Below are 27,675 nucleotides of genomic sequence, written 5' to 3'. Positions count from 1 at the left end.
TTCTAGAAATAATAGATTTGTATAGCAAAGTGGCAGGATACAAAATTAACACACAAAAATCAATGGCCTTTTTATACACTAATAATGATAGGGAAGAAATGGACATTAAGAGAACAATCCCATTCACATTAGTTCCACACAAACTCAAATATCTTGGAGTCAACCTGACTAAAGATGTGAAGTATCTATACAAAGAAAACTACAAAACACTGCTCCAAGAAATAAGAGAGGACACGCGGAAATGGAAACACATACCATGCTCATGGATTGGCAGGATCAACATCATTAAAATGGCAATACTTCCAAAAGCATTGTACAGATTTAACGCGATTCCTCTAAAGATACCCATGACATTTTTCAAAGAAGTGGATCAAATACTTCTGAAATTCATCTGGAACAACAAACAACCTCGAATAGCTAAAGCACTCCTTGGGAAAAGGAATATGGGAGGCATTACTTTCCCCAATTTTAAGTTGTATTACAAAGCAACAGTTATAAAAACAGCATGGTATTGGAATAAAAACAGACCCTCAGATCAGTGGAATAGGCTTGAGTACTCAGAGAAAGTTCCTCAGACATATAACCACCTTGTTTTTGATAAAGGAGCAAGAAATCCTAAATGGAGCAGGGAAAGCCTATTCAACAAGTGGTGTTGGCACAACTGGTTAGCCACTTGCAAAAAAGCGAACTCAGACCCACAGCTAACACCATGTACAAAGGTAAAATCCAAATGGATTAAAGACCTTGATATCAGAACTGAAACTATAAGGTATATAGAACAACATGTAGGTGAAACACTCCAGGACATTGAGACTAAAGGCATCTTTAAGGAGGAGACGGCACTTTCCAAGCAAGTGGAAGCAGAGATAAACAGATGGGACTATATTAAGCTGAAAAGCTTCTGCATCTCAAAGGAAATAGTGCCCAGAATACAAAGGCCACCCACTGAGTGGGAGAAATTATTCACCCAATACACATCAGATAAAGGGCTAATATCCAAAATTTACAAGGTACTGACAGAACTATACAAGAAAAAAACAACTAACCCCATCAAAAAATGGGGAGAAGAAATGAACAGACACTTTGAAAAAGAAGAAAGGCAAATGGCCAAAAGGCACATGAAAAGATGTTCAACATCACTAATCGTCAGGGAGATGCAAATCAAAACTACTATGAGGTACCACCTCACGCCACTGAGATTGGCACACATCACAAAAAAGGAAAACAAGCAGTGCTGGCGGGGATGTGGAGAGAAAGGAACTCTTTTTCACTGCTGGTGGGAATGCCGTCTAGTACAACCTTTATGGAAAGCGATATGGAGATTCCTTCACAAACTGGAAATTGAGCTTCCATACGATCCAGCTATACCACTCCTAGGAATATACCCAAGAAACACAAAAATACAATACAAAAATCCCTTCCTTACTCCTATATTCATTGCAGCGCTATTTACAATAGCCAGACTCTGGAAACAACCAAGATGCCCTTCAACAGATGAGTGGCTGAAGAAACTGTGGTACATATACACAATGGAATACTATGCAGCCATCAGGAGAGATGAAGTCATGAAATTTTCCAATACATGGATGTACATGGAATCTATTATGCTGAGTGAAGTAAGTCAGAGGGAGAGAGAAAGACGCAGAATGGTTTCACTCATCTATGGGCTTTAAGAAAAATGAAGGACATTTTTAACAGTATCTCAGAGACAAGAGAGATGAGGGCTGGTAGGTGCAGCTCAGGACATGCAGCTCATCACATAGAGTGATGAGTGCAGTTGCAGAGATGACTACACTGAAAACTATCATAAAATGTGAATGAATGAGGGAAGTAGAAAGCCTGTCTCGAGTACAGGTGTAGGGGGGTAGGGAGGAGGGAGATCTGGGAAATTGGTGGTGGGAATGTTGCACCGGTGAAGGGGGGTGCTCTTTACATGACTGTAATAATACAACTATAATCATGTTTGTAATCACGGTGTTTAAATAAAGATAAAAAAAAAGAAAATGTATCGAACAGGTTTTAGAGCAAATAAGAAATAAAAAAAGAAAATATCAGTGAACTTAACAATAGTCATGAGGAACTATCCAAGCAAAGAGAAAAGGATAACAAAAATAAATAAATAAATAAAGTATTCTAGATCTATATAATGCTAATTTTATATAAAGCAAATACCAGAAGTTAAGGAACAGAAGAAATGGCTGAAAATCTATTGGCTAAAAACTTTTCAAACTTGACATATAACCCCGCCAAAAACACTGAAATATAACAAAGGATTAATACACAGACAATAATGAAATAATAAATAATACTCAGTAAGGTCCTGGGATATAGCTCAGTGTTAGAATGTGTGCCTTTCATAGATGAGGCTCTCAGTTCAAGTCCCAATGCCACAGAAATGCAGAAAACAGAAGAGTGAAGCTAGTGTAAGTGATAGAGTATATGTCTGATACATGTGAGGCTCTGGGTCTAATCTTTAGAGGCAGGGCACATAGATGACTTGGCAGTCCCCACACAGTCCTGCAGCCCCAGAGCAGGCCCAAAACCTGGATGAGGATAACGTGGAATTATTACACAAACTGAAGAACAACTGGGAATGTCTCCTATTATAAATTAATAAAATAAAGCAAAACAAATAAAAATCTAGTCAAAATAAGAAACAAAAAAGGCAAGACAATATATTTAGTTCAATTCTTGCAATAATTATGTAAAGTAAATGGACTAAACACTTCAAGTAAAAACTCATTAGCAGGGCTAGAGCGAGAGCGCATTTGCCTTGCACACGGCTAACCCAGGATGGACCTCGGTTCGATCACCCAGCATCCCATATGGTCCCCCAAGCCAGGAGCGATTTCTGAGAGCATAGCCAGGAGTAACCTCTGAACGTCTCCAGGTGTGACCCAAAAACCAATTATATATATATAATTATATAATTATATATATAATATAATATATATAATATAATATAATATATATTATATATATCATTAGCAATTTGGTTTTAAATGTGGAAAGGGAAGGATCCAATTGTTCCTAAGAAACAAATTGAAAATAAAGTACTTTAAATGTCAAATGAGCAGACTTTTAAGCACTAAGGAAATACTAATATTTCATACTAACTAAATTATTAAAGTAGATGTCGAATTAGAAGGTTACTTTAAGATAAAGAAGTATAATACAACGATGTAATGATAAAAAAAAGTATCAATTTGTCAAGAAGTTGATCTATTGCAATCCAAAATCTGTACTTACCTAAAAACTGTTACATAGAGAACTGTAATTAGGATGTTTCCTTATGGGTACTGGAAAGATTTGGATACATGCAGCCTGGGGCCAATCCAGGGCTCTTTATGGTTCCCTGTGAATGACCAGATACAGGCCTATATCCCCTCAAAACATCACTCAGTGGCCCTGAAGACCTCAACCATTGCCAGAGTAAACCAAGTAATCATTGACTACTGCAAGAAAAAGAAACAACATCCTCAGACCCTCAGGCTGAATTTCAGTCCAAGAAAACATTAATAATATCATTAATTAAACATAAAAACATAAAAAGAATCCCATAAATAGGCAGTTTAACTTCACATGTGAGCATACAAATTGATTATTATTATTATTATTTTTGGTTTTGGGGTCACACCTGGCAGCGATCAGAAGTTACTCCTGGTTCTATGCTCAGAAATTGCTCCTGGCAGACTCAGGGAACCATATGGAATGCTGGGATTCGAACCACCATCCTTCTGCATACAAGGCAAATGCCTTACCTCCATGCTCTCTCTTTAGTCCCAAATTCTTATTATTTTCAAACAGATAAAATTAGTATTAACTTATTATTTTTAAAAGTACACATAAAAATATTTTTACATCATTCCTGCCTTTCTAGTTTAAACTGAACCTTAGGATAAGGAAACATATAAAGAAAAGGTCTATTTTAGAATTATAGCAAATAAATGCAGAAGAAATAATAGAATATTATTTTTGTTGTTGATATTATTGTATTATTCTTGTTGAGGGGGTGGGAACACAAAACAGTGTTCAGGGACTATTCCTGGCTCTGTGCTAGGGAGTCACCCTGACATGTGTAGGCAGCCATATGCAGTTACCAAGTATTGAACCAGGGTCAGCCATATGCAAAACAAGGACCTCACTCTCTGTACGACCTCTCTTAACTCTACTATCTCTCTTAACTGTATTCCTCTATTAGTTCATCCCTAAGTGGGTGTTGCTTTTTTTTTTTTAAGTTGAAATAAATATGCACTTAGGTTACAGACAAAATATAAAAAAAAAAACAATGGAAAGAAAATTTCATGAAAGCAAGTGACAGAATTATAAACCATATAATACATTTCTATAGCTCAATAAAACCATAAAACTAAATATATTCTTAGGCATAAATATGTGTGTATATGTTTATGCAATTAAACTCCTACAGGAAGGGACTAGAAGTATTTTAAAGGGTTAAAGCTCACGCCTTGCATACATACAGCCTTGAATTAGATTTCCAGCACTATATGCACCCTCAATACCCAAAGTATGGCCCTGGAGGCCCCAGTACACTACTGGACTACAGCACAAATCCCAAGCCCTGAATTACAGGATCAGGATATATGGGTTCCTATTACTCCTAATCTCCTAAATGCTGCTTGATGTTCAGGGATAGAATCTAAATCATCATAATTACAAGACTTCTGCTCCACCACTAAGATATATAGTGGATCCTGATTAAACCGTTTTAAACGTAAGATTGATTTCCCTAAAATTCAATATAATAGTTAATCCCAAAGGAGAAGCAGGAGCTTGAGTCAAAGTAGTATATATAAAAGTATTAGTAATAGTAGGTGCTGGGGTGATATTACAGTGGGAAGAGTGTTTGCCTTGCATGCAGCCAACTCAGGATCAATCCGTGGCATTCTACATGGTCCCTGAGCCTGTCAGGAGTGACTTCAGAGTGCAGAGCCAGAAGTAATGCCTGAACACTGCTGGGTGTGGCCCAAAAACCAAAAATTAAGAAAAAGTATTAGTATATTTTTGTTAATCTACTGATACATAGGACTTGATTCTATATATTTCATAATTTTAAAAATACTTAGTTCTTAATAATAAAGATATAATTAGTCAACAGCTGCCTAAATTCTTTAATAGATTCTTTGTGGAGCTCAAGCAATAGTATAGGGTTTGAGATGCTTGCTTGAATTTGGCCAACCTAGTAAGAATCTCCAGCAGTACCTACATCCACCAAACACCACCAGGAATGATCACAGAATGTAGAGCCAGGATGAAGCCCTGAGAACAGTCATGTGTTGCCCCTCAAGCCAAAATAAGACAAAAGAAAAATTTCTTTGTTCTTTAGTTAGAAAGTACATTAATGTTAAGATATTAATGATGCAAAAGCTGGTTGCAAAAGAAAATCACAATTTCAAAAGTGGGTAGAAAAAATAAGCAAAATTCAGGTCAGTCCATTCTAAAGCCACCATAGAATGGGATTTTGTTGTCTATTTGCGGTAGCAAAGTTACTATTTATTAGACCAATTTAGGAGTTAGCACATTTCTAAACTTTATGAGTTCAATCAGATACATAAAGTGAGCAACAATTCATGATCTGGATCTTATGTTTTTTTCTTGTTTGGGGGCCACACCCAGCAGCGCTCAGGGATTACTCCTGGCTTGCGCTCAGAAGTCGCTCCTGGCAGGCTCAGGGGACCATATGGGATGCCAGGACTCAAATCCAGGTCATTCTTTGCTAGGCCACGTGCAAGGCAAATGCCCTACTGCTGTTCTATAACTCCAGCCCTGATCAGAATCTTAAAAAATTTAACTAGAATTGTGTGTTTATTTCTGTAACGATTTATCATATATCTTAGGAGAGAATTCATAGTTTTAAATTCTCAGATGGAAAATGATTACTACCCTCCTAACTACCACATTAGCTCACTTCTAGAATTCTTGAATAAATGAATTTCCTAGTGTTCGTGTGCTTTACATGATCACTGATCCTGAATCAAGACTGGCCTTGTGATGTACTTTAATAGACATAAAATCAATCCTAGGTATGTCACCACAGGCTTATGAGCTTTCAGTTTTGTACTTTGAGAGCCTTGAACTACCCGACTGTGTTGTTGGAGAGAGATATTCTGATTCTAACATATTCTAGCATCTCTGCCTGTCCCATTCAAGTACCATTCTAGACATCTATTTAGTCACTATCAAACTGCAATCACATGAGAACTCCCAAACAGAATCAGCAAAAGACCTTCCAATTGAGACCCAATTAGCCCACAGAAGAAGAAATTTTAAAAATAATTGTCATTCTAGGCCACAAAATTTGGGGGGATTTTGATATAAACAGGTAGTAAGTAAATAAATAAATAAACAAATAACCAAAAATGTACAGACTTCTAGCTTGGACTAAGAAATTGTACTATGTGAAATACTGCAATACAATAGTTACCAACAAAATGTAGAATTCATTAGTTCTCTGTGTAAACCTTGTCTATACACATATACAAACACAATAATTCTAAAATAAAGCAATCTATTAAATTTCATTGAGCAGAAACTCTAGTCCTATTGTTTTGGTAGACTTTAAAAATAAATGAGAAGAAGCATCAAGCTTTGCACTTAATATTTAAAAAAGACAAAAAAGAGCAAGACTCTCCGTCTACCATATTAAAGTGGTTATTTATGTAAAGTACTGACCTTCCTCTCTACTTAAAAACATAGCATTGGGGGGGGGTAGATCAAGGTTAAGGGAACAAATGTTTGGAAAAGTTTCTCCCCAGACTAAGAACTGGCATTGTATCGTATCCAAACTGGAACATTTGCAATGCTTACTGAACAGAAATACTTGCTCTTTATTAATTTCCACAATAATTTTGAAATGATACTTGAGAGAAAAACAAATTCAAACAGAACGTTGAATCCTACCCACAGAACCAAGAAGCAAAGCAGAACATAAACAATATGAAAAAGGCCAGATCTCATTTCAGTTCTCCAATTTGAGTGAAATGAAGAGATAAACAAACTTTGTGGCAGCAGTTTGTGTGTGTGTGTGTGTGTGTGTGTGTGTGTGTGTGTGTGTGTGTGTGTGTTTGTAATCTACTGCAATTGAATTATTCAAAACAAAAACATCTATTTTCTACAGGCAGTTCCTGGCCCACAATAACTTATGGCAAAAGGTCTGGCTTTGGTAAGGAAATATTTAAATGACATGAACGTACCTCTTCAAATTCCTCACATAACATTTTTACTAGGAAAAATAGTTGGTTAAATTCCAATCTAGCATTTTCTTTACATGTATATATTGCCACTGTCTGAAGATTCTTTAAGCACTTAGGCATCAGGGAGCCTTTCTGGACCTCTCATTGGAAAATAATGAACACTGTGCCTAATTAGAACAAGTACTTACAAAAGGCAACTAATGTTATCATTCTCTGTTGACCACAGAATTGCAGCCAAAGTCTCGGACACTAGTATCTATGAACTCAACATTTATTTCCTTCTCCCTTTTAACAAAAGTGAAGTCTGCTTTCCACTCTCCCAATCAGCATCTGCAAATGTACATTCCAATGTAGAGATGATTAGGGACAGTGCAATAATGGGGACATAGCACAACATTTTGGGGTGGTTGAAGAAAAGTATGCCTTCTTCCTACAAGTTACCAAGAGATTCTGGGGTTTTGTTGTTTTTGTTGTTGTTTTTCATGTAATTGAGCAGTCATATTGCCATCAGCTTGAAGAATAAGGTAACAGTAATTACTACAGAACAAGCAACAAAATTACTGTACTGGATCCTTGCTGTCCCCCATGAAGCTTCTGAGCCAACCAACCATCTTGGTAACTCATAACACCCCTGAACGTCCTCTTCTACAAAATCTTATCATTCCTTATTGTTCGAAGCCAGTTTGAATTGTGGTTTCTGCTATCTTTGATCCAAATTACATTTTTTCTTTCAACTATAACCTCATTCATTCAAAGTCAGTTTTGTCCACATCTAAAAAGAAATCGGTTGTTTTAAAGGACTGTGATTTACAATACTGTTAATGAAAGGGTTTATGCATATACAGTTCCAACACCACACACTCCATGAGAGTGCTTCTCTCCACATTGACTCTGGGTCAACTTTCCCTTTTATCATTTCTCTTCCTGTCCATCTATCTTCACACCCAAATCCCTAACCTTCGTAAACTCAATTCTGTAGACCAATTCTCACATTCTGTTATTCCCACCTCACTATGTTTTATAACATCACATATATGAGAAAGATCATTCTGTATCTGTCCCTCTCCTTCTGTTGGGTCCAAAGTACCTTAATTGCTAGAGTAAGAGATGTGTCTTTGATTTTCTCAAAAATAAATTAAACTAAAATCAATACACCTTTAGTTTAATATAAAAAGGAATCGGGGCCGGAGAGATAGCATGGAGGTAAGACATTTATTTGCCTTGCATACAGAAGGTCAGTGGTTCGAATCCCATTCCATATGGTCCCCCCAGCCTGCCAGGAGTGATTTCTGAGCATAGCCAGGAGCAACCCCTGAGTGCTGCCCAGTGTGACCAAAAAAATAAACAAACAAAAAAAGGTATCATAAATATCTTAAGTACTTAAAAAACCAAGGGTATTACCTCTGGTTACTACTGTAAGATATATAAGTCATTCTGTCAATCACAACACTTCAAATAAAGCACTTCAAAATATGCAAAAGGTCAGCAAATCACAATTAACAGCTAGCAAGAGAGCATCAACTATGCCTTTCAAATACCTGTTTCTTCATCAGGAGTAACCAGACATTGGAAGGACAACAGTGTAAGTGGTTTAACTGTCACATTCTGGCACAAGTGACCAAAAAAGGAATAAATCTTTGAAACTGATAAAAGCAAAAAGTTGAAGAAGAGAAAATATATTTGAGTTCAAGTTTCCAGTATGAATTGAGTATCACCAGACAGATAAAGGTTCAAACAGGGAAAGGAAGAATAACATGAGTGCCTTGTTTGAGAAGCTGTGGTAAACTATTTAAATGGATACAGACATTAAGGGAATAATAACAAAGCATTCTAGGAAGAGCTAAATAGTAAAATACAATTAAGCAATTGACAGTTACTAAAACACATTGAGGAACTGGATAACATGGAAAAGTGCTAAAAAATTGTTCAGAAAGCACAGGGCTAGATAAAAACTCAAGTCTGCATTGATTATACTTAATTATTCAAATGCCAAAACCTACAATACCAATGTGAAAAGCAAAAAAGGAATTGCTCCCTAGGTAGAGTAACAGTTAAGTAGATAAGACAAATCAAACCAATTAATATGTGTGGGATGAATATATTTCTGTTGAAATATTTTTATTAATATTTTTATTATTATTTTACATCAATATATATTAGAGAAATAACTACATTTTGAACTGTCCTAATAATGAGAATGTATGAGGGAAATAGAGAGCCTGTTTAGAGTACAGGCGGGGGTCGAGTGGGGAGGAGGGAGATTTGGGACATTGGTGATGGGAATGTTGCACTGGTGATGGGTGGTGTTCTTTTTTTTTTTTTTTTTTTTATGTTGGGCACCTGAGCCCACTAGACTCTTGGGGAGCCTAGGCTCTTTTTTTTTTTTTTTTTTTTTTTTTTTAGTTAGCAGCACACAGACCAGTTAATCCTAAATTGTAGTGCATCTTTTATACTTTTTATTTTTTTTTTTTAACACCACCCATCACCAGTGCAACATTCCCATCACCAATGTCCCAAGTCTCCCTCCTCCCCACCCGACCCCCGCCTGTACTCTAAACAGGTTCTCAATTTCCCTCATACATTCTCATTATTAGGACAGTTCAAAATGTAGTTATTTATCCAACTAAACTCATCACTCTTTGTGATGAGCTTCCTGAGGTGAGCTGGAACTTCCAGCTCTTTTCTCTTTTGTGTCTGAAAGTTATTATTGCAAGAATGTCTTTCATTTTCTTAAAAACCCATAAATGTGTGAGACCATTCTGCGTTTTTTCTCTCTCTCTCTCTGACTTATTTCACTCAGCATAATAGATTCCATGTACATCCATGTATAGGAAAAATTTCATGACTTCATCTCTCCTGACAGCTGCATAATATTCCATTGTGTATATTACCACAGTTTCTTTAGCCATTCGTCTGTTGAAGGGCTTCTTGGTTGTTTCCAGAGTCTTGCTATGGTAAATAGAGCTGCAATGAATATAGGTGTAAGGAAGGGGTTTTTGTATTGTATTTTTGTGTTCCTAGGGGTATATTCCTAGAGAGTGGTATAGCTGGATCGTATGGGAGCTCGATTTCCAGTTTTTTGGAGGAATCTCCATATCGCTTTCCATAAAGGTTGAACTAGACGGCATTCCCACCAGCAGTGGATAAGAGTTCCTTTCTCTCCACATCCCCCGCCAACACTGTTTTATTCTCATTCTTTGTGATGTGTGCCATTCTCTGTGGTGTGAGGTGGGTATCTCATCGTTGTTTTGATTTGCATCTCCCTGATGATTAGTGATGTGGAGCACTTTTTCATGTGTCTTTTGGCCATCTGTATTTCTTCTTTGTCAAAGTGTCTGTTCATTTCTTCTCCCCATTTTTGTTGGATGGGATTAGATGTTTTTTTTCTTTAAAGTTCTGTCAGTGCCTTGTATATTTTGGAGATTAGCCCCTTATCTGATGGGTATTGGGTGAATAGTTTCTCCCACTCAGTGGGTGGCTCTTGTATTTTGGGCACTATTTCCTTTGAGGTGCAGAAGCTTCTCAGCTTAATATATTCCCATCTGTTAATTTCTGCTTTCACTTGCTTGGAGAGTGCAGTTTCTTCCTTGAAGATGCCTTTAGCCTCAATGTCCTGGAGTGTTTTACCTACGTATTGTTCTATATATCTTATGGTTTTGGGGCTGATATCGAGGTCTTTAATCCATTTGGATTTTACCTTCGTACATGATGTTAGCTGGGGGTCTAAGTTCAATTTTTTGCAAGTGGCTACCCAGTTTTGCCAACACCACTTGTTGAAGAGGCTTTCTTTGTTCCATTTAGGAACAACTCTGCTCCAAGAAATAAGAGAGGACACGCGGAAATGGAAGCATATACCCTGCTCATGGATTGGCAGGATTAACATCATTAAAATGGCAATACTCCCCAAAGCACTGTACAGATTTAATGCGATCCCCCTAAAGATACCCATGACATTCTTCAAAGAAGTGGACCAGGCACTTTTGAAATTTATTTGGAACAATAAACACCCTCGAATAGCTAAAGCAATCATTGGGAAAAAAGAATATGGGAGGAATTACTTTCCCCAACTTTAAACTTTACTACAAAGCAATAGTTATCAAAACAGCATGGTATTGGAATAAAGACAGGCCCTCAGATCAGTGGAATAAGCTTGAATACTCAGAGAATGTTCCCCAGACATACAATCATCTAATTTTTGATAAAGGAGCAAAAAATCCTAGATGGGTGGTGTTCTTTACATGACTGAAACCCAAACACAATCATGTATGTAATCAAGGTGTTTAAATAAAAAAAAAAAAAAAGAAAATGTCATGAAATGTCATAAAAATGTTATGGATCTCTTTAGAGGAATTGCATTAAATCTGTACAATGCTTTGGGAATTATTTACATTTTAATTATGCTAATCCTCTCAATCTATGAGCAGGGTATGTGTTTTCATTTTCTTGTGTCCTCTTATATCTTGAAAAAGTGTCTTGTAGTTTTTTGTATAGGTCTTTCTTGTCTTTGTTAAGTTGACTCCAAGGTACTTGATTTTTTGAAGCACAATTGTGAATGGGATTGTTTTTTACTGTATCTTCTCTTTCATTATTTAGAAAATTCAAGAATTTTGTAAAAAAAAAAATGTCCATCATTCCTTCATAAAGATGCTCTAGTTCTAGGACAAGAACCAGCAAGAATCGACTTTCTACCTGCTCCCTCATTCAAATCTGAGTAAGATTACCAAGCCTGCACTACAAAGTTCATCTTGAGTAGATCTGTTCTTCCACTTAAATTAGGTATATTGAGACCATAAGCATCACTATGGGATTTTATTTTATTTGAATTTTATTTTTCAGTATAAATCTCTGGTTTTTAATGGCAACTCATGCTTTATACTGGATAGTAACATTATTTTTCACAAATGCCCAAAGTGAAACACAACATGTATAGAAATACCATTTGCTATGCAAATAAACCTTTCTGAAAATAAAAACAGAAAGTTTGCTTTTGTCATGGCATGTTATATCAGGGGCTCAAACATACTGTGAAAATCAAGAACCAAGATATATATTAAATAACAAGTACAGTAAGGGGCTGGAGAGATAGCACAGCGGTAAGGCATTAGACGCAGAAGGACGGTGATTCGAATCCAGGCATCCCATATGGTCCCCTGTGCCTGCCAGGGGCAATTTCTGAGCATAGAGCCAGGAGTAACCCCTGAGCGCTGCTGGTGTGACACAAACACCAAAGAAATAAAAAAAGCAAGTACAGTAAAATGCAAACTTACTTCCTTCCTTCCTTCCTTCCTTCTTTCCTTCCTTCCTTCCTTCCTTCCTTCCTTCCTTCCTTCCTTCCTCCTTCCTCCCTTCTCCCTCCCTCCCTTCCCTCTTTCTTCTTTCTTTCTTTCTTTCTTTCTTTTTTCTTTTTCTTTCTTTCTTTCTTTCTTTCTTTTCTTTCCTTCTTTCCTTCTTTCCTTCTTTCCTTCCTTCTTTCTTTCTTTCTTTTTCTCTCTTTCTTTCTCTCTTTCTTTCTCTTTCTCTCTCTCTTCTTTCTCTCTTTCTTTCTTTTCTCTTTTCTCTTTCTTTCTCTCTTTCTTTCTCTTTCTCTCTCTTTCTCTCTTTCTTTTTCTTTCTCTTTCTTTCTCTCTCTCTTTCTCTTTCTCTTTTCTTTTTCTTTCTCTTTTTTCTTTCTTTCTCTTTCTTTCTTTCTTTCTTTCTTTCTCTTTCTCTCTTTATTTCTTTCTCTTTCTTTCTTTCTCTTTCTCTCTTTCTTTCTTTCTCTTTCTCTTTTTCTTTCTTTCTTTCTTTCTTTCTTTCTTTTTTTTGGTTTTTGGGTCATACTCTGCAACATTCAGGGATTACTCCTGGCTCTATGCTCAGAAATCACCCTGGCAGGCACAAGGGACCATATGGGATGCTGGGATTCGAACCACAGTCCTTCTGCATGAAAGGCAAACGCCTTACCTCCATGCTATCTCTAGGGCCCCAAGTGCCATTTCTTAAATGGAGCCATCTGCCCTCCTAAAGATCCCAGTATATGCCAAAGGGAACATGGGTGGAAGGGGCCATTTCTTAAATGGAGCCATCTGCCCTCCTAAAGATCCCAGTATATGCCAAAGGGAACATGGGTGGACCAAAAATAAAGACACAAATGGAGGCCTCAGGGGGTGTGGGCACAAGATGGGGTAGTCAAAATGTAGAATAGGAAGATACCAAGAAAGAAACAAGGTCAAAAGGTGCCATGAGAGGGATTGGAAAAGGTTGAGAAATAAAGACCTAAGGTCTGACTTACATATCAGTAGCAATACACCATATGATAGACTGTGAAAAACCACAAACCTAGATCCCCTCCCAAACCCATTGATCAGAATTCATATTTCTAATAAGACCTCAAGTGATTGACATACACTCATGAGTAACCAAAACTAGTGTCTTTCTTATTTAAATAGACTACAAATCTTTATGTGGAGATATACCCTTAGGATTACTATCCATAGCTCATAAATAAGAAATTTAAATTAATACTTGTATTTCAAAAAACCACACATCCTAAACTGAAAATTCCCTGGAAAACCTTAGGAGGAAACAAAAATCCACACTTCAAGCATCTGAGTCCAAGTCCTGGATTCCCTAGGCATCAATTTTTGTAACAGCTTGACCTTAAGAAAGTGATGAGTTATACTATGTTCAATTTTCATAGCAACAAATTATCAATTTACAAAACTCAAAGTCAACATATTGTGCCTCACAGTCATTTAAGCTGGCAAGACATTAAAGTAGGTACAAATCTGAAGTAATGCATTGGAAGTATTTGATTTATGTTAAACAGAGCTCTGGAATTTAAACATTTATATGCTCAACAAAACCCTACCTCTAGCCAATCAGCCCACTGATCCCACTTAGGTGCACCCTTTAGACATCCACTGGCCCGCTCAATTTAATATGTGAAAAATCCAAGACCTATCTGTATATTTTTTAAATAAATCTTTTCTCAAATAAAAATCTTGAGTTGAAAAGAAGCTAGATTGCCACAGCAAATGAGTATGCAAGCAGAACAGCACCCTGCTATAGAAGGCTCTGTTTATACAAAGTTAACTTTGCCTCTCACAAAAACCTACAGAGGGTGAGAAAAAGGCAAAGTCATGAAGACCCTCAGTTCAGAAAGGAACACAAAGCAGCGTGTCAGAAAGAAATTGTTTCTCTGCTCCTTTTGATGGGTTATGCTTTCAAGTCAGGAAATTAGAAACAGGTGTGCCAGAGGGCACACACATCCTCACTCCACACTGAATAACACACGTTTTCAATTTTCCAACATGAAAGTGACTTCTGTTGAATGAAAGAAGAAATGAAAATCCTGCTGTTTCTGTGAGCCAGATGAAGGAAGCCTAGAAAGACTTTGACAAGCTGCTCTACATACTCACTCTCTGACTGACAGCAGGTAGTATTTGGAAATAGAAAGGAGAATGCCTTTTTTTCAAGTGCAAAAAAAATAAAAGGAATTAGGAATTTCAAGCATTGACATTTTTAACCCATCACTTGATGTTCTACTTCTGTTTCTATTATTTCTTCACCTATGTTTTAAAGTGAGCCATCTGTCCATTCACAAAACAAAAAATAAAATCAGAAAATTCCAAACATCAACAACACCTTGGGACTCACCTGGCTCAATACAACCCAAATTTATCAGCACATCTGGAGAAAGAGTTTGTCTTTATCACAGAGCTCTGAGCTCTCCTGGGACACTGGGGCTATTTCTGGGGGAATAAGAGTGTGGTAGTGGTGGTGATGGGGGTAACTTGAAAGCACTGATTTCAGTGATATCTGATGGAAAGAAGTGGGTGGGGCTTAAAGGAAGATGAAGAACTAAAACCAGCAAAGCTCCCAAGTACACCTAAATGCCTGTATGAAAGAAAAGTGAACCTTTGGGTGGTAAAGTAATAGGGCCACATTTATGTTGTTATTATGTCTTTGGGACATACTAGGCTGCGTTCAGAACTTATTCCTGTGTGTTCAAGTTTTGGGGACCATCTGAAGTGTTGGAGCTTGAACCAGGTTCAGCATATGCAAAGCAGGTGCCCTTTGCCTGCAGAATTTGTCATATGCAAGGCGAAAGCCATAACCCCTGTACTATCTCTCTGGTCTAAACATTTTGTTTAGTTTTTGGAGTTACACCTCATGGTGCATAGAGCTTACTCATGGCTGTGTGCTCAGATTGTTCCTGGTGTTGCTCAGGGGACCATATGGTGTACTGGGAATTGATAGAATTTTGCCAAAACCTCCGGCCTTTGTGGGGCACATTCTTTAAGGGTAAGCAGAGTTGCTATTTAGGAATGAAAAATCAGTATTTCAACATACTCTGAACTTGCACCAATAACTCCAAAGTTCCAAGGAAGACATTCAATGTCATATATCTTTCTTAGTGTTGTTATGGGGTGGTAGACATCCAACAATGCTCAAGGGTTGGGCCCCTCCCAGTGGCCCCCATGAAGGCAGCACATAAGCTGGCACAGCAGTGCTACAAAACCCCTGGTGTGCAGGATGGGGGGGAGCATGTGAACCAGAGGTCAATCTGGGCACTGCAACTGCAAAGCATATGCTCTGCCATATGGGCCACACCTGACCCATAAATAATAAACTCTTTGAGGACAAGTACTGTCTTTACTGCTATTTCAGTATAATCAAACTAAAGCATTGGATACAATCCTTTGAACTCAATGTTTTATAGCACAAATACAATTACCAATCATCCCACATAAGCAAAATGCCTCAGGGTGGAGCTATATAGCACAGCAGGTTGTGCACTGGCCTTGCAAGTGGCCAACCAGGTTCAACCCCCAGTACTCCATATAGTCCCCTAAGAACCACCAGGAACAATCTCTGAGTACCAGCCATGAGTAATCACTATGTACCACCAGGTATAACTCCAAAAACTAACAAAAAAAAAATCCCTAGGCCAGAGAGATAGTACAGGGGTTATGGCTTTTGCCTTGCATATGGCACACCCTGGCTCATTTGTCAGCACCACAGTCCTCCAAACCCACCCAAGGCAGTCCTCAGCACAGAACCAGGAGTGTGCCCTACTCACAACTGGGTGTGGTGTCCAAAACAAAGAAAAAAGCAAAATGCAGCCCCAAAATTATGTTTTCAACAGTATTTAATGATGCCTAAAAATGTGAGTTACACAATATTAAATTCATAATGTATAATGAAAGAAAATTGGTATACCTGCCTTTTTTGTACTGGGGGGGAATTTACCCCCCAAATTAATTATTTCTTCTTTTTTTTTTTTTTTTTTTTTTTTTTTTTTTTTTTATTATTTGTCCCACCATTTTTTTTTTTTTTTTTTTTGGTGCCTTTACTGTACCTCCTCATTCTATACAGTCAGTGTAAAGCACACAGCCTGTGGTAAGAATTGGGAGGCCTTATCTTATCTTTTATTTATTTTATTTTTTTTTCTTTTTCTTCAAGGCAAATTAAAGTTGTTTTTTTTTTTTTGTTTGTTTGTTTGTTTTGTTTTGTTTTTGTTTTTTTTTTAAAATAAGAATTCATTTAAAGGACAAAATTAATTAACATAATGAGGCAAACCAACACAACACGATATAACAACACAACATAACATATAATATAATTGCTATAATAATAATACATATAAGTCAAAAAAAGCCTCCGACCAAAAAAAAATAAAAAAAAAAACCACAATTTTTTTTTTTTTTTTTTCATAATGGCTTACATATCTTTCACTATAATATTCCGGATACCTATTCACATTGAATCAGGGGAATACCCATCACCTAATATGTCCTCTTCCCACTCAAAAATCAAATATGCTGAAAATAGGCAAATTATTTCTTCTTAAAGGCAAACATCAGTTTTATTTTCCAAATTATTTTCAGTAGGCACATGTTATTTCACAGTCCAGAAAAATCCACTCTTAAATATCCAGTCCTAAAAATCTACTCTAATACAGTGGTAGGACATTTGCCTTGCTGTGGCTGACCCAGGTCCAATCTCCAGCATACCATATGGTCCCCTGAGCGCTCCAGGGGTGATTCCTAAACACAGAGCTGAAAGCCCTGAACACAGCCAGGTGTAGCCCATACCCCACCACCATAACAATCACCAAAAAAAAATTTATTCTAAGGTGCATGTTAAACTAAAGCTGCCATATAAATTGACCTTTAAGGAGATGACAATACACTTTAGAATTCTTGGTTATTATGAACTATGAGTGACATTAGGTTATGTAAAAGCAGGAAATAATATGTTAATAGTTCATCAGATACGAAGTGACCTAATTAGAACAAGCAACAGTCCCAGAATAGAATTCCCATCCCAGAAAATTACTTTCATTCTTGGAAATGTTCTGGTAGTTTAAACATTCTGTTATCTAGTAATGAAAACTATTTCTTTTCCACTCTGACAATCCAAAGAGTCAAGTGCTTAAAATCTAGGCTCATGAACCTAGGCTCACATCTTCAAGTCACAATTCACTTAAAAAAAATTCTTATGGAACTAGGCCTGACCCTACATTTTTATAGTACCAATCAGTTTACTTTAATGATTGCTCCTGAGCCTGGATTCTCTTAGAATCTTGAGTGTGGCGAGATTAATAAGGGTTTACTATTTCAAAGGGACATTAAGGTCAGAGAAGTTACAGTGTCCTTCAGTGTCCTTCAGTGTCCTAATACGGGCTCATATGTCAGATGAGTTGCCAGAGTGGGCTGGAGCATCTGGACTGTAGCCTAACAAATTGAACAGCAAAGTATTTAACTCCTTAAACTGTTTTTTTCTCATTCTTTGGATCACTGCTCATGAGTCTAGAATATTCTCAGAAACAAAGATCCATCTATCCCTAGAAGTGGTATTGCTGGGACATATAAAAACTCAATTTCTAGGGCATTTTTTTTGTAATATCTTTTTTTTTTTTAATACCATGTAGAAAAGCTTTTTGCTTTCCTATGTTCATTTCAGCATTATTCTCAATAGCCATAATCTGGAAACAACCCAGTTCCTCTGAACAGATGAGTGGCTAAAGAAACTTTGGTTTATCTACATAATGTAATACTATGCAGCCATTAGGAAAAATGAAGACATAAAATTTGCTTATATATGGATGAATATGAAGAGTGTTTTGCTGACGGAAATGAATCAGAGGGAGAGGAATAGACATAGAATAATATATTCTGGGATATAAAAGAAAAATGGTAGTATGATAATAATATCCAGAGGCCAGAGATGAGGGTCAGGAAGACCATTCCATGGTAGGAAGTTTGCCATAAGTAATGGTGGAGTGCAGTTAGGGCAGAGAAGGTACTACTGTGACTATGATAGTTGTAACTGATCACTCTGAACAAGAACTGGATGCTGAAAGGAGATAAAATGATATGCATAATAACCCTTTGGCAACAAAACTGCAAACCAATGTCTAAAAAGAAATAAAAGAATGGAGGAGGGAAAGAGAGGGAGAGAAAGAGAGAGAGAGAGAGAGAGAGAGAGAGAGAGAGAGAGAGAGAGAGAGAGAATGGGGGTAGCAGATGAATGAGATGAGGTAGATGGGAGGAAGGGTAGAAGAGAAACCAAGGACATTGGTCATGGGATATGTTTGTGTGTGAAGGGTGGTATATATGGTTAAACTGAAATTCAATCATAAACAACTTTGCAACCCCAGTGTTTAAATAAAAGAAATAGAAGTTTTCTGCTAAGATGTTATTTAAGCATTGCAGTAAAGAACAGATATCTGTAAGACACTGTTCCCCTCCTCTGTCTCATCACTTGGGGACTGATTGAAAGTAGGGATAGGGGGTAAAAATGAGTTTTATAGGAACTGCTGATAAGTTCTATTTGGGATACAATTGGAGCTACCTGTGAAATTTGGAGCTGGTAGTTCTCAACAGTGTCAGGGACTAGGGTCCATGCCCAATAATATTCAATCTGATTCTGCAATCCGAACAGGTTCAGTGTGTAGGCCCAGCTGCACAGCAGATGATCAGGGTGTCATCCCATGAGATTCTGCAAGACCATGTTACAGCGGGGATTGACTCTGGGATCTCTAACTTACAAAGTATATGCCCTGATCCTTTAAGCTACTGCTTCAATCCTGAAAGCCAAAGCATTTAAGCCAGAGGTCTCAAACTCAATTTACCTGCGGGTCGCAGGAGGCAAAGTCGGGGTGATCCTTGAATGCAAAGTCAGTAGTAAGCCTTGAACATTGGGGGGTGTGACCCAAACAACTAAAACAAAACAAACAAAAAAAGATTCCTCTAGGGCAGGGCCACAAAATGTTGTATGGAGGGCTGTTTGCGGCTGCGGGCCGCGAGTTTGAGACCCCCTATTAAGCTAATGGTTCAACAGATCTGGAAGTTTAGAAAAGAATTAGAGTTGAATGTCACTTTGAGAGCTACCAGAATACAAGTTGGAGAAATGGGTGAGAGGGAGGATGAAGTTAGCATAGGGTAAAGAGAAACTGGGACTGAATCAGGGGCAGACATGAGATGAACACCATCAAGAGTGGTCCATGAGAAACCAGAGTGTGGCTCCATCCCATCAGGGAAGGAGCATTCTCAAAGGTAATGGTCAGTCCATCAGAGATCAAACAAGCAAAGGTACAGCAGTGAGATTTAGCAATAAAAGGTACCACAAATAACCTTAAGTGAGATCCCTTTAGTAGGATCAGAGGCACACTGCCATGTTCTAGGGGAAAACAGGAGAGAAGGGGAAAGTGATTATAGAAAGGACCAAGTGCAATAAGCAGAAACCTACCTCATCAAGGTTCCCTTGAAAGCTTAGAAACTAGGGATCCCTTTCATTCTCAACTCAACACCATGTTTAATGTGTATGTTTAATAAATGTGTATGTTTTGTACACCAACAACTTCTTTTGATTAGCTTTTGGAAAATGCATCCCTACATTCTCTCACCATCTTCTTGAAAAGTGTCCCTGTGGCATATAACATTTCTTTATTCACTTTCAGACTTGCTTGACTTTATAGGATGATTTTCTTTTTTTTTTAAACTATAATTAAGCACTGTGAATTTCTGTAGTGTCTGTAGTGACTTCCCCCATTTATGATTCTCATTTTTTCTCACTCTTCCTTTCTTGCAAATAATTCATCACCCTGTTTAATTTTTTTAAAGAATAAACTCTAGTTTTCATTGATCTTTTGGATTATTTGTTGGGTGTGCAGTTCATTAATTTCTGACCTAAGTTTTATTATTTCCTTCTTCCTGTTACCTTCTACTCACTTTGTTGCTCTTTTTCCAATTTCTTTTGCTGTGCCATTGAGTTATTTATGTAGACCTTTTCTTCCTTTCTGATGACTTATAAAGCTATAAATTCCCTTTTAATACCATTTTTGTTGTGTCCCACAGATACGAATGATTCATATCGTCATTCTTATTTGTTTTCAAAAGTCTTGTGATTTTCTCTTTGATTTAATCTCTGATCCACTTTGTTCAGCAGTGAACTTTTTAATTTCCAGGTTTTAACATTGTTTCTCCATGTCTCCTTTTAATTCACTCTATTTTTAGAGAAGATAGGAGAAACAATTTCTATCCTCTTCATTTTTTGGAGGTATGTATTATGGTCCAGCATGTTATTTATTTATCTTCTTCATGTGCATTGGAGAAGAATGTGTATTCAGTTTTCTGGTGATATAAAACTCTTTATATATCTACTCTCTTCTATTTCTTCCCTCATAAGCCAGTATCTCTTTCTTAAGTTTTAGTCTGGTTATCCTATCAAGGCAGTGCTGAAGTCTCCCAGTATTGTCTAATTACTGATGTCTTTCTTCAAGTTTATCAGCAGTTCTTTTAGGTATTTTGCTGGCCCATCACTGCGTGCATATATGGTTAGAAGTGTGATTTCTTCTTGCTCTACATATCCCTTGATTAGTAAGAAATTCCTATCTCTGTCTCTTATATCCTTTTTAAGCCTGAAGCTTGAGTTGTCTGTTCTTAGTATGGCTACCCCAGCCTTTTTAAGAAAGCTGTTTGCTTAAATGATTATTTATCAGCCTATTTTTTTAGTCTATGTTTGCTATAATTATTCAGATGTGTTTCTTATAAACAGCAAAATGTTAGATTGTTTTTGATCAATTTTCCCATTCTGTGTGTTTTAAATGTGCATTTAGTCCACTGATGTTCAGAGAGATGATTGTCACGAAATTAGGTATTATTCTTTTGTAGGAGTTTGATGTATTTGTTGGGTCTGTCTTGTATCATAAGTAGACCCTTCAATCCCTTCAATGATTTTAAAATTGTTTTTTTTTTTCTTCTTTTACAGTTGGTTTTGAGTCTGCAAAGTTTCTTAGCTGTTGTTTATCTGTGAAACTGTGTATCTTTCCTTCAATCCCATTGAGTACAGTATCCTATGCAAATCATTCATTTTGTTAAGTTTGGTCACTATATCCCACGACTGTCTTTGGGCCTTGAGTGTTCTTTGTGAAAAATTCACTGTAAATCTTAGGTATGCTTCTTTCTATGCAACTTCCCTTTTTGATCTTGCTGCCTTTGGTAATCTATTGTAATCTGGAGTTTTCATCATTGTGACTACAATGTGTCTGGGGATGCTTTTCCTTGGATTTCTTTTATTTGTTACTCTGCAGGCAACCAGGATGTGATTGCATGCATACTTTAGCTCTGGGAATGTCTCTGCAATGATGTCTTGGACTGTTAATTTTTCATGGGGATTTTCTTCCTGGTTTCTGGTACTCCAATGATTTTTATGTTGTTTCTATTGAATTAATCCCAGACATCTATTTTCATCTGTTCACATTCTTTGAGAATTTTTTTCATTGTCTTGTCAGTTCTTTTCCAACCTCTTCTGTTGTATGGAGTTGTTATACAGCTCATCTTCTCGCTCAGTGATTCTGTCCTCAGCAGCTGTTACTCTGTGGTGAGGTCTTCCAGTGAGTTTTCAATTTTGCCTGCCAATTTTTTCAGCCCTGTTATTTCAGTTTGAATTTTTCTCATTTCTGCTTTCATATCTTCTTTGGCCTTGATTGCAGTTCATTCTGTTTGTTCCATGCTTTCTTTGAGTTCTTTGAGCATCCTCCATATTTCTTCTCTAAAATCCTTATTTGAAAGGCTATGTAGAGGTTGGTACTTATCAGGTCATCAGGGCTACCATCTTCATTCTCTATGCATGGTGGAGGTCTGTGCGTTTTTTCCCATTGTCACACTTGCTGTGTTTTCTATGTAGTGTATTTTCTACATACTGTGCTGGGGTTCACTGACTAGAAATGTGTGGCTGTGGGGTAAAATGGAATGGCCATCCTTCTCTCTCTGACTCTCAGGGCAAGTTTAGCTCATCTAGTCAGCAATATGGTCTTATACACAAACAAATGGCAGAGGCCTTTCACTGGTCTTCTCCTTCAGAGCAGGGCCTAGGATGGGATCCCATGAGCAGGTAAATGGCAGGGGCTTTTCTCTGGTCTTCTCAACTAGGGTAAGGCCAGCTTACCTGGCCAGCAATGAGTTACTGGGTGCACAGCTCATAGGATGATTTTCAACCCTGTAAAATGAGAGTTGATTGGAGCCATGTCTTACACCTTTCACTTCATGTGAAATTAAGTAGAATGGCATGATTCACTGGTAATCAATTTCCAATGAGCAGGGCAGGAGAGTCATGTGTTCCTCAGATGTATGCTATGTAAGATGGAGATCAATGGGACACCCCCACCCTCTGCTTAGGAAATACCACATGTGCATTGCTCATTTCTCCCCTGGAACTTGCCTTCAGTGACTCAAAAAGGAAATCAAGATATTAGAAAACTCAGTCTAACTCAGTTCCTCACTCTCTGATTTTTGTATACAAACAAGAGCCAGAGCAGAAAAGCAACTGCAAGGACTCTTTCTAATCAAGCTAGCATGGGGAAAAATTGAGCTCCTATATGAACTTTGTTCTCATAGGACCCAGCATTACTACTCCTGGAAATATACCTCAGTTGTCTAAAAACACCATGTAGAATAGGCATTTGGATTCTATTACAGCACTATTCACAACAGCCAGAATCTGGAAACAACCCAAGTTCCCCAGAAGAAATGAATAGATAAAGAATGTATGTATGATACATCAGCATAATGGAATACCACACAGCTGTCAGAAAAAAATGAAATCATGAAATATGCTTATACATGGATGGATATGGAAAGTGTTATGCTGAGGGAATGAGTCAGAGGATATAGAATGATTGCACTCTTGTGGTATATAAAATGTGATAGGCTTCAGGGCAATATAGACTAACGATAGTAACAAGAAGGTAGAAAGAACAATGGACTAAAGGTGGAAATACAAAATAAATTTCTGGTTTATCTGCTAAATCCAATGTGCATATATGATACACTTAAGGGCATGTTCAAAGAAAAGCAAAAAAAGAACTGTGTGAACCTCCAAAGTTCAGAGTAGAGATAGACATCAAAAACCAATAACTAAAATATGTTGCCAAGAGAAAATTATGTGAAATGAAAAGGCAAAAAATCATCAGAGGCCCAACTCAGGTTGAAGAGAATGAGACAAACCAAAAGAGTTGAATCATATAGAAGCTTGATTCCTTTTTTTTTTTTTTTTTTTTTTTTTTTTTGGTTTTTGGGTCACACCCAGCAGCGCTCAGGGGTTACTCCTGGCTCCACACTCAGAAATCGCTCCTGGCAGGCTCGGGGGATCATATGGGATGCCGGGATTTGAACCAATGACCTTCTGCATGAAAGGCAAACGCCTTACCTCCATGCTATCTCTCTGGCTCCTGATTCCTTGTTTTTTTTTTTAAAAGAAGCATCCATTTTGTTTTCTACAAAGGCTAGACCAATCAACACTCACACCAACAGTGAATGAGGATTCCTTCTCCCCACATACATTGGTTGTTGCTTGTGTTCTTTGTGATGTGTGCCAGTCTCACTGGTGTGAGATGAGATCTCATGGTTGCTTTGATATACATTTCCCTAATGATCATTGCTGCAAATAATTTTATATACGCTTTAGCCATCTGTGTATCTTCTTTGAGAAAAATTCATAAAAAGTAAAATTAAGTTATAGGTAACTTCAGAGTCATACTGATACTATTAGAAAAGCATTTATACTATGCAACTGATTTTGTGACACAATCCTTAAAGGCTGCCAAAGATCTTACATGCATTACATCTAGGCAGTGTCTTCTGCATATGTTTGACATTTACATAAAAATAGCTATTTGGTCAGTAAGTGACCGTTAAGGCTGAAGTTATGAAAAATGGTCATGAAAGCAGCAAATACCTGAGGTACTCACAGCTGTGGAGTAGGGATTGTGAGCTCCAGTGTTTTCTGCCCAACAGCCACATCCATAAAGAGCAGCCTGGAAGAGTTAATAGATAAATACATTATTTCAGAAGAAGGTTTTAGAAATTAAAATCATTTCAAAAGACAAAAGCATATCTTTCTCATATAGATTGATTAAACAAGGATATAAGTCAAGGGGGTGATAAGACCAGAGGTTGTCAAAGACTTAAACAATAGTTCTACACTATCCACTTACACTAATAATAAAGATTTTTAGAAAACAGCAGAAGTGGATTAGCAGCTCCTCAGGAGTTGTTTCTTACCTTAAAAATCTTCTCCTACACTGTAATTTTTCAATTAACTGTGAGGGCCAAATCATGGTGGTTCTCAAACAGATGGCTGTTGACTCGCTTGGGAGACCTGGATAGAAGCCTTAGTCCCCACTACCTAATCCTAAGTGTGGGAGTTAGCCCAGGAATCAATATTATTAAGCAGGGTCCCAGAGACAGACAAGCAGAGAATCTTCCTGCCAGGTTTAGAAAATCCTGCAAAGAAGGTGTTTTTTCACCTCCTTGGAGTCGTATAAGAGGAACTATAAAAAGGTAACAGAAGATTTACTGCTCTACAGGAATCTTCCTGTAGCAAAGAAAGGAAGCAAAAAAAAAAAAAAAAAGAAAGAAAGAAAGGAAAAAAAAAGAAAACCTATTCAAGCTAATCATTTTGTGAGATGGTAGAGCAGATTTATTTGTCTGAAATTATTGAACATCCTTTGTTACATACTTTTACAAATATATATATGTAATTATTCTTATTGGTTTTTTGATTAATTTCCCAGATGTACAGTTTCATTTCCTTAATATCCACAATGACTTTCTCCATTTCGGAGAGAAATCATGACTGATAATATTTTACTTCTTACTCAGAAGTAAAGTTAGAAAATACTTGAATCATCTTGTCCTCCCTCGTAACTTGAAGGGAAAGAATAAAAAATGGATTGTACCAGGAACAACCAGTCACGTGAACATTGAGTGAAAATAAAAAAATGATCAGACTTAAGCACCACACCCAAAGTCAACGACACCAGAATCAATACCCAATCTACAACAAGCTATACACAAAGGAGACCTCTTATGCTAGCAGTCCAAGGGACAAAGAGGGGAGGTATGGGATGCATGCTGGGAACAGGGATGGAGGGAGGACAACACTGGTGATGGGGATGGCACTAATTCTCTGTCACTATGTACCTTAAATAGTATTGTGAAAGAGTTGTAATTCACTTTGATCACAATAAAAATTATTTTAAAAAGAAAGTCTTTGATAGCTGTCATAAAGAAATATAAAGACATGTACTCCAAAAAAAAGGGGAAGATCAAGAGAATTCATTATCACCTGTTTAATAAGAATGAAAACTACATAAAAAACTCAATCAGCAACTATTGAATATCAATAACAAATATTGACATAACAAAATATGATATTTACTGCAAAAGTTTAAGAACTTAAATTCTAAACATTTTTACAAATTAGTACAGAAATATCTCTAAAATACATATCTGGTTTAAAAAATAAAAATAAAGAGCTGGAGCGGTGGTGCAAGCAGTAAGAAATCTGCCTTGCCCTTGTTAGCCTAGGGCAGACCGAGGTTCGATCCCCTGGCATCCCATATGGTCACCCAAGCCAGCAGCGATTTCTGAGCGCATAGCCAGGAGTAATTCCTGAGCATCACCGGATGTGGCTCAAAAACAAAAACGAAAACGAAAAAAAGATGTAAGCAAAGATTGGGCAGCAAAAATAACATGGGTGAAGAGAAATGATGATAAATAAAATAAAGATAAAGAAATCTTTATCATAGCTTTCTTCACTCACTATTATTCCCTCAACTTTCTTGAATATATATCCTCCATCAAATTTACTTCAAAAATTTAAAACAGGGGCCAGAGCAGGTGGCGAAAAGTGGAAAGGCATCTATCTGCCTTATGTGTGCTAGCCTACGACAGACTGTGGTTCGATCCCCTGGCATGCCATAGGGTCCCCCAAGCCAGGAGCAATTTCAGAGCGCAGAGCCAGGAGTAACTAACGCCTGAGCGTCACCGGGTATGCCCCCCCCCAAAAAACGCAAAAACAAAAAATAAACAAAACAATAAAAATTTAAAACAGCTATTTTAGGGGCTAGAGTACAGTAGGTAGGGTGCTTGCACTGTACATGATTAACACTATTTCTCTTTTTAATATTTATTTTGTTTGGGCGGGTCACACTTGGCAATGCTCAGGGAATACTCCTAATAGTGTTCAGTCCATCAATATGGTGTGCCATGAATCAAAGTCAGGTTGGTCATAGGCACAGCAAATGACTTAACCATTGTACTACCACTCTGGCCCCCTGATCGCAGGTTTATCTTTCATGTACTACCAAGAATAATCCCTGATCATAGTGCCAGGATTAAGCCCTGAACATCCATGGGTATGGCTTCATATTCCCCATCAATTAAAAAATAAAACCTATTATAATGCCCTGACCACTATTTATTTCATTCAAAAAAATCATAGATTAATAAACATCAATATTTTAAGATACATATCTCTACCTTACTCTATGAAAAATCATCCTAAACAAATAATCCAAAAGACAGGATGATTGGAGGTGAAGTCTCCCATGTTCATATAATCTATAGTCATAGTCTCCAGTTATCACTGGCAATAATATGGTCTTACTAAATACAGAACCAAGAACTGTACATAACATTTGAAAATGGCAGAAAGAATGCAGTTATTTTTTAGATAACCACACTGCTAAACACAAATGACTACAAAATCAGTGTGGGAATTGACAGAGGGAAACTGGCAAATTCTTGGGCTAATCCATTCAACCTGTTCTACCTGGAAAGGTGTTGAGCAGCCAAAATTCTCAAAGAATAAATGACACCCATAGAAGAGTCTATACATCCTTCATTAAAAACTTGGGACATTAAATTCATTGCTCTTGTTTTTTACTCCCCTAATTTTCTGATTATTTTAGAAGCTAAAGAAGCAAGTGATTTCTAATTCCAATTTCCATTTATCATCTAATAAAATATGTCTAAAGTAGGGATTCTTAAAACATTTTTCACTGTGATCCCTTTATATCCTAGAAAAAAAAATAATTTAACTTTGGGTCACACCTTGTGGAGATCAGGGGTTTCTCCTGAAATTAATTCAAGGCTCAAAGCTGGATCTGCTGCATGCAAAACAAACA

The 27,675-nt window shown here is 37.2% G+C and overlaps 1 protein-coding gene and 1 pseudogene across 1 annotated transcript in view; both read right to left on the bottom strand.

Moving 5' to 3' along the window:
- TASP1 (taspase 1) overlaps window positions 1-27,675 on the bottom strand; it is a 205,785-nt gene that overhangs the window by 85,582 nt on the left and 92,528 nt on the right. The window contains exon 10 of the mRNA XM_049774347.1: window positions 24,441-24,519. Within this exon, the coding sequence (XP_049630304.1) occupies window positions 24,441-24,519 (79 nt within the window). The remainder of the gene's footprint in view (window positions 1-24,440; window positions 24,520-27,675) is intronic.
- LOC126012658 (uncharacterized) lies at window positions 16,509-16,615 on the bottom strand (annotated as a pseudogene).

This window comes from Suncus etruscus, chromosome 6 (genome assembly GCF_024139225.1).
Source record: "Suncus etruscus isolate mSunEtr1 chromosome 6, mSunEtr1.pri.cur, whole genome shotgun sequence".
NCBI lineage: Eukaryota > Metazoa > Chordata > Mammalia > Eulipotyphla > Soricidae > Suncus > Suncus etruscus.
The sequence above is the reverse complement of the archived record's forward strand: the minus strand, read 5'-3'. Positions and strand labels throughout refer to the sequence as shown.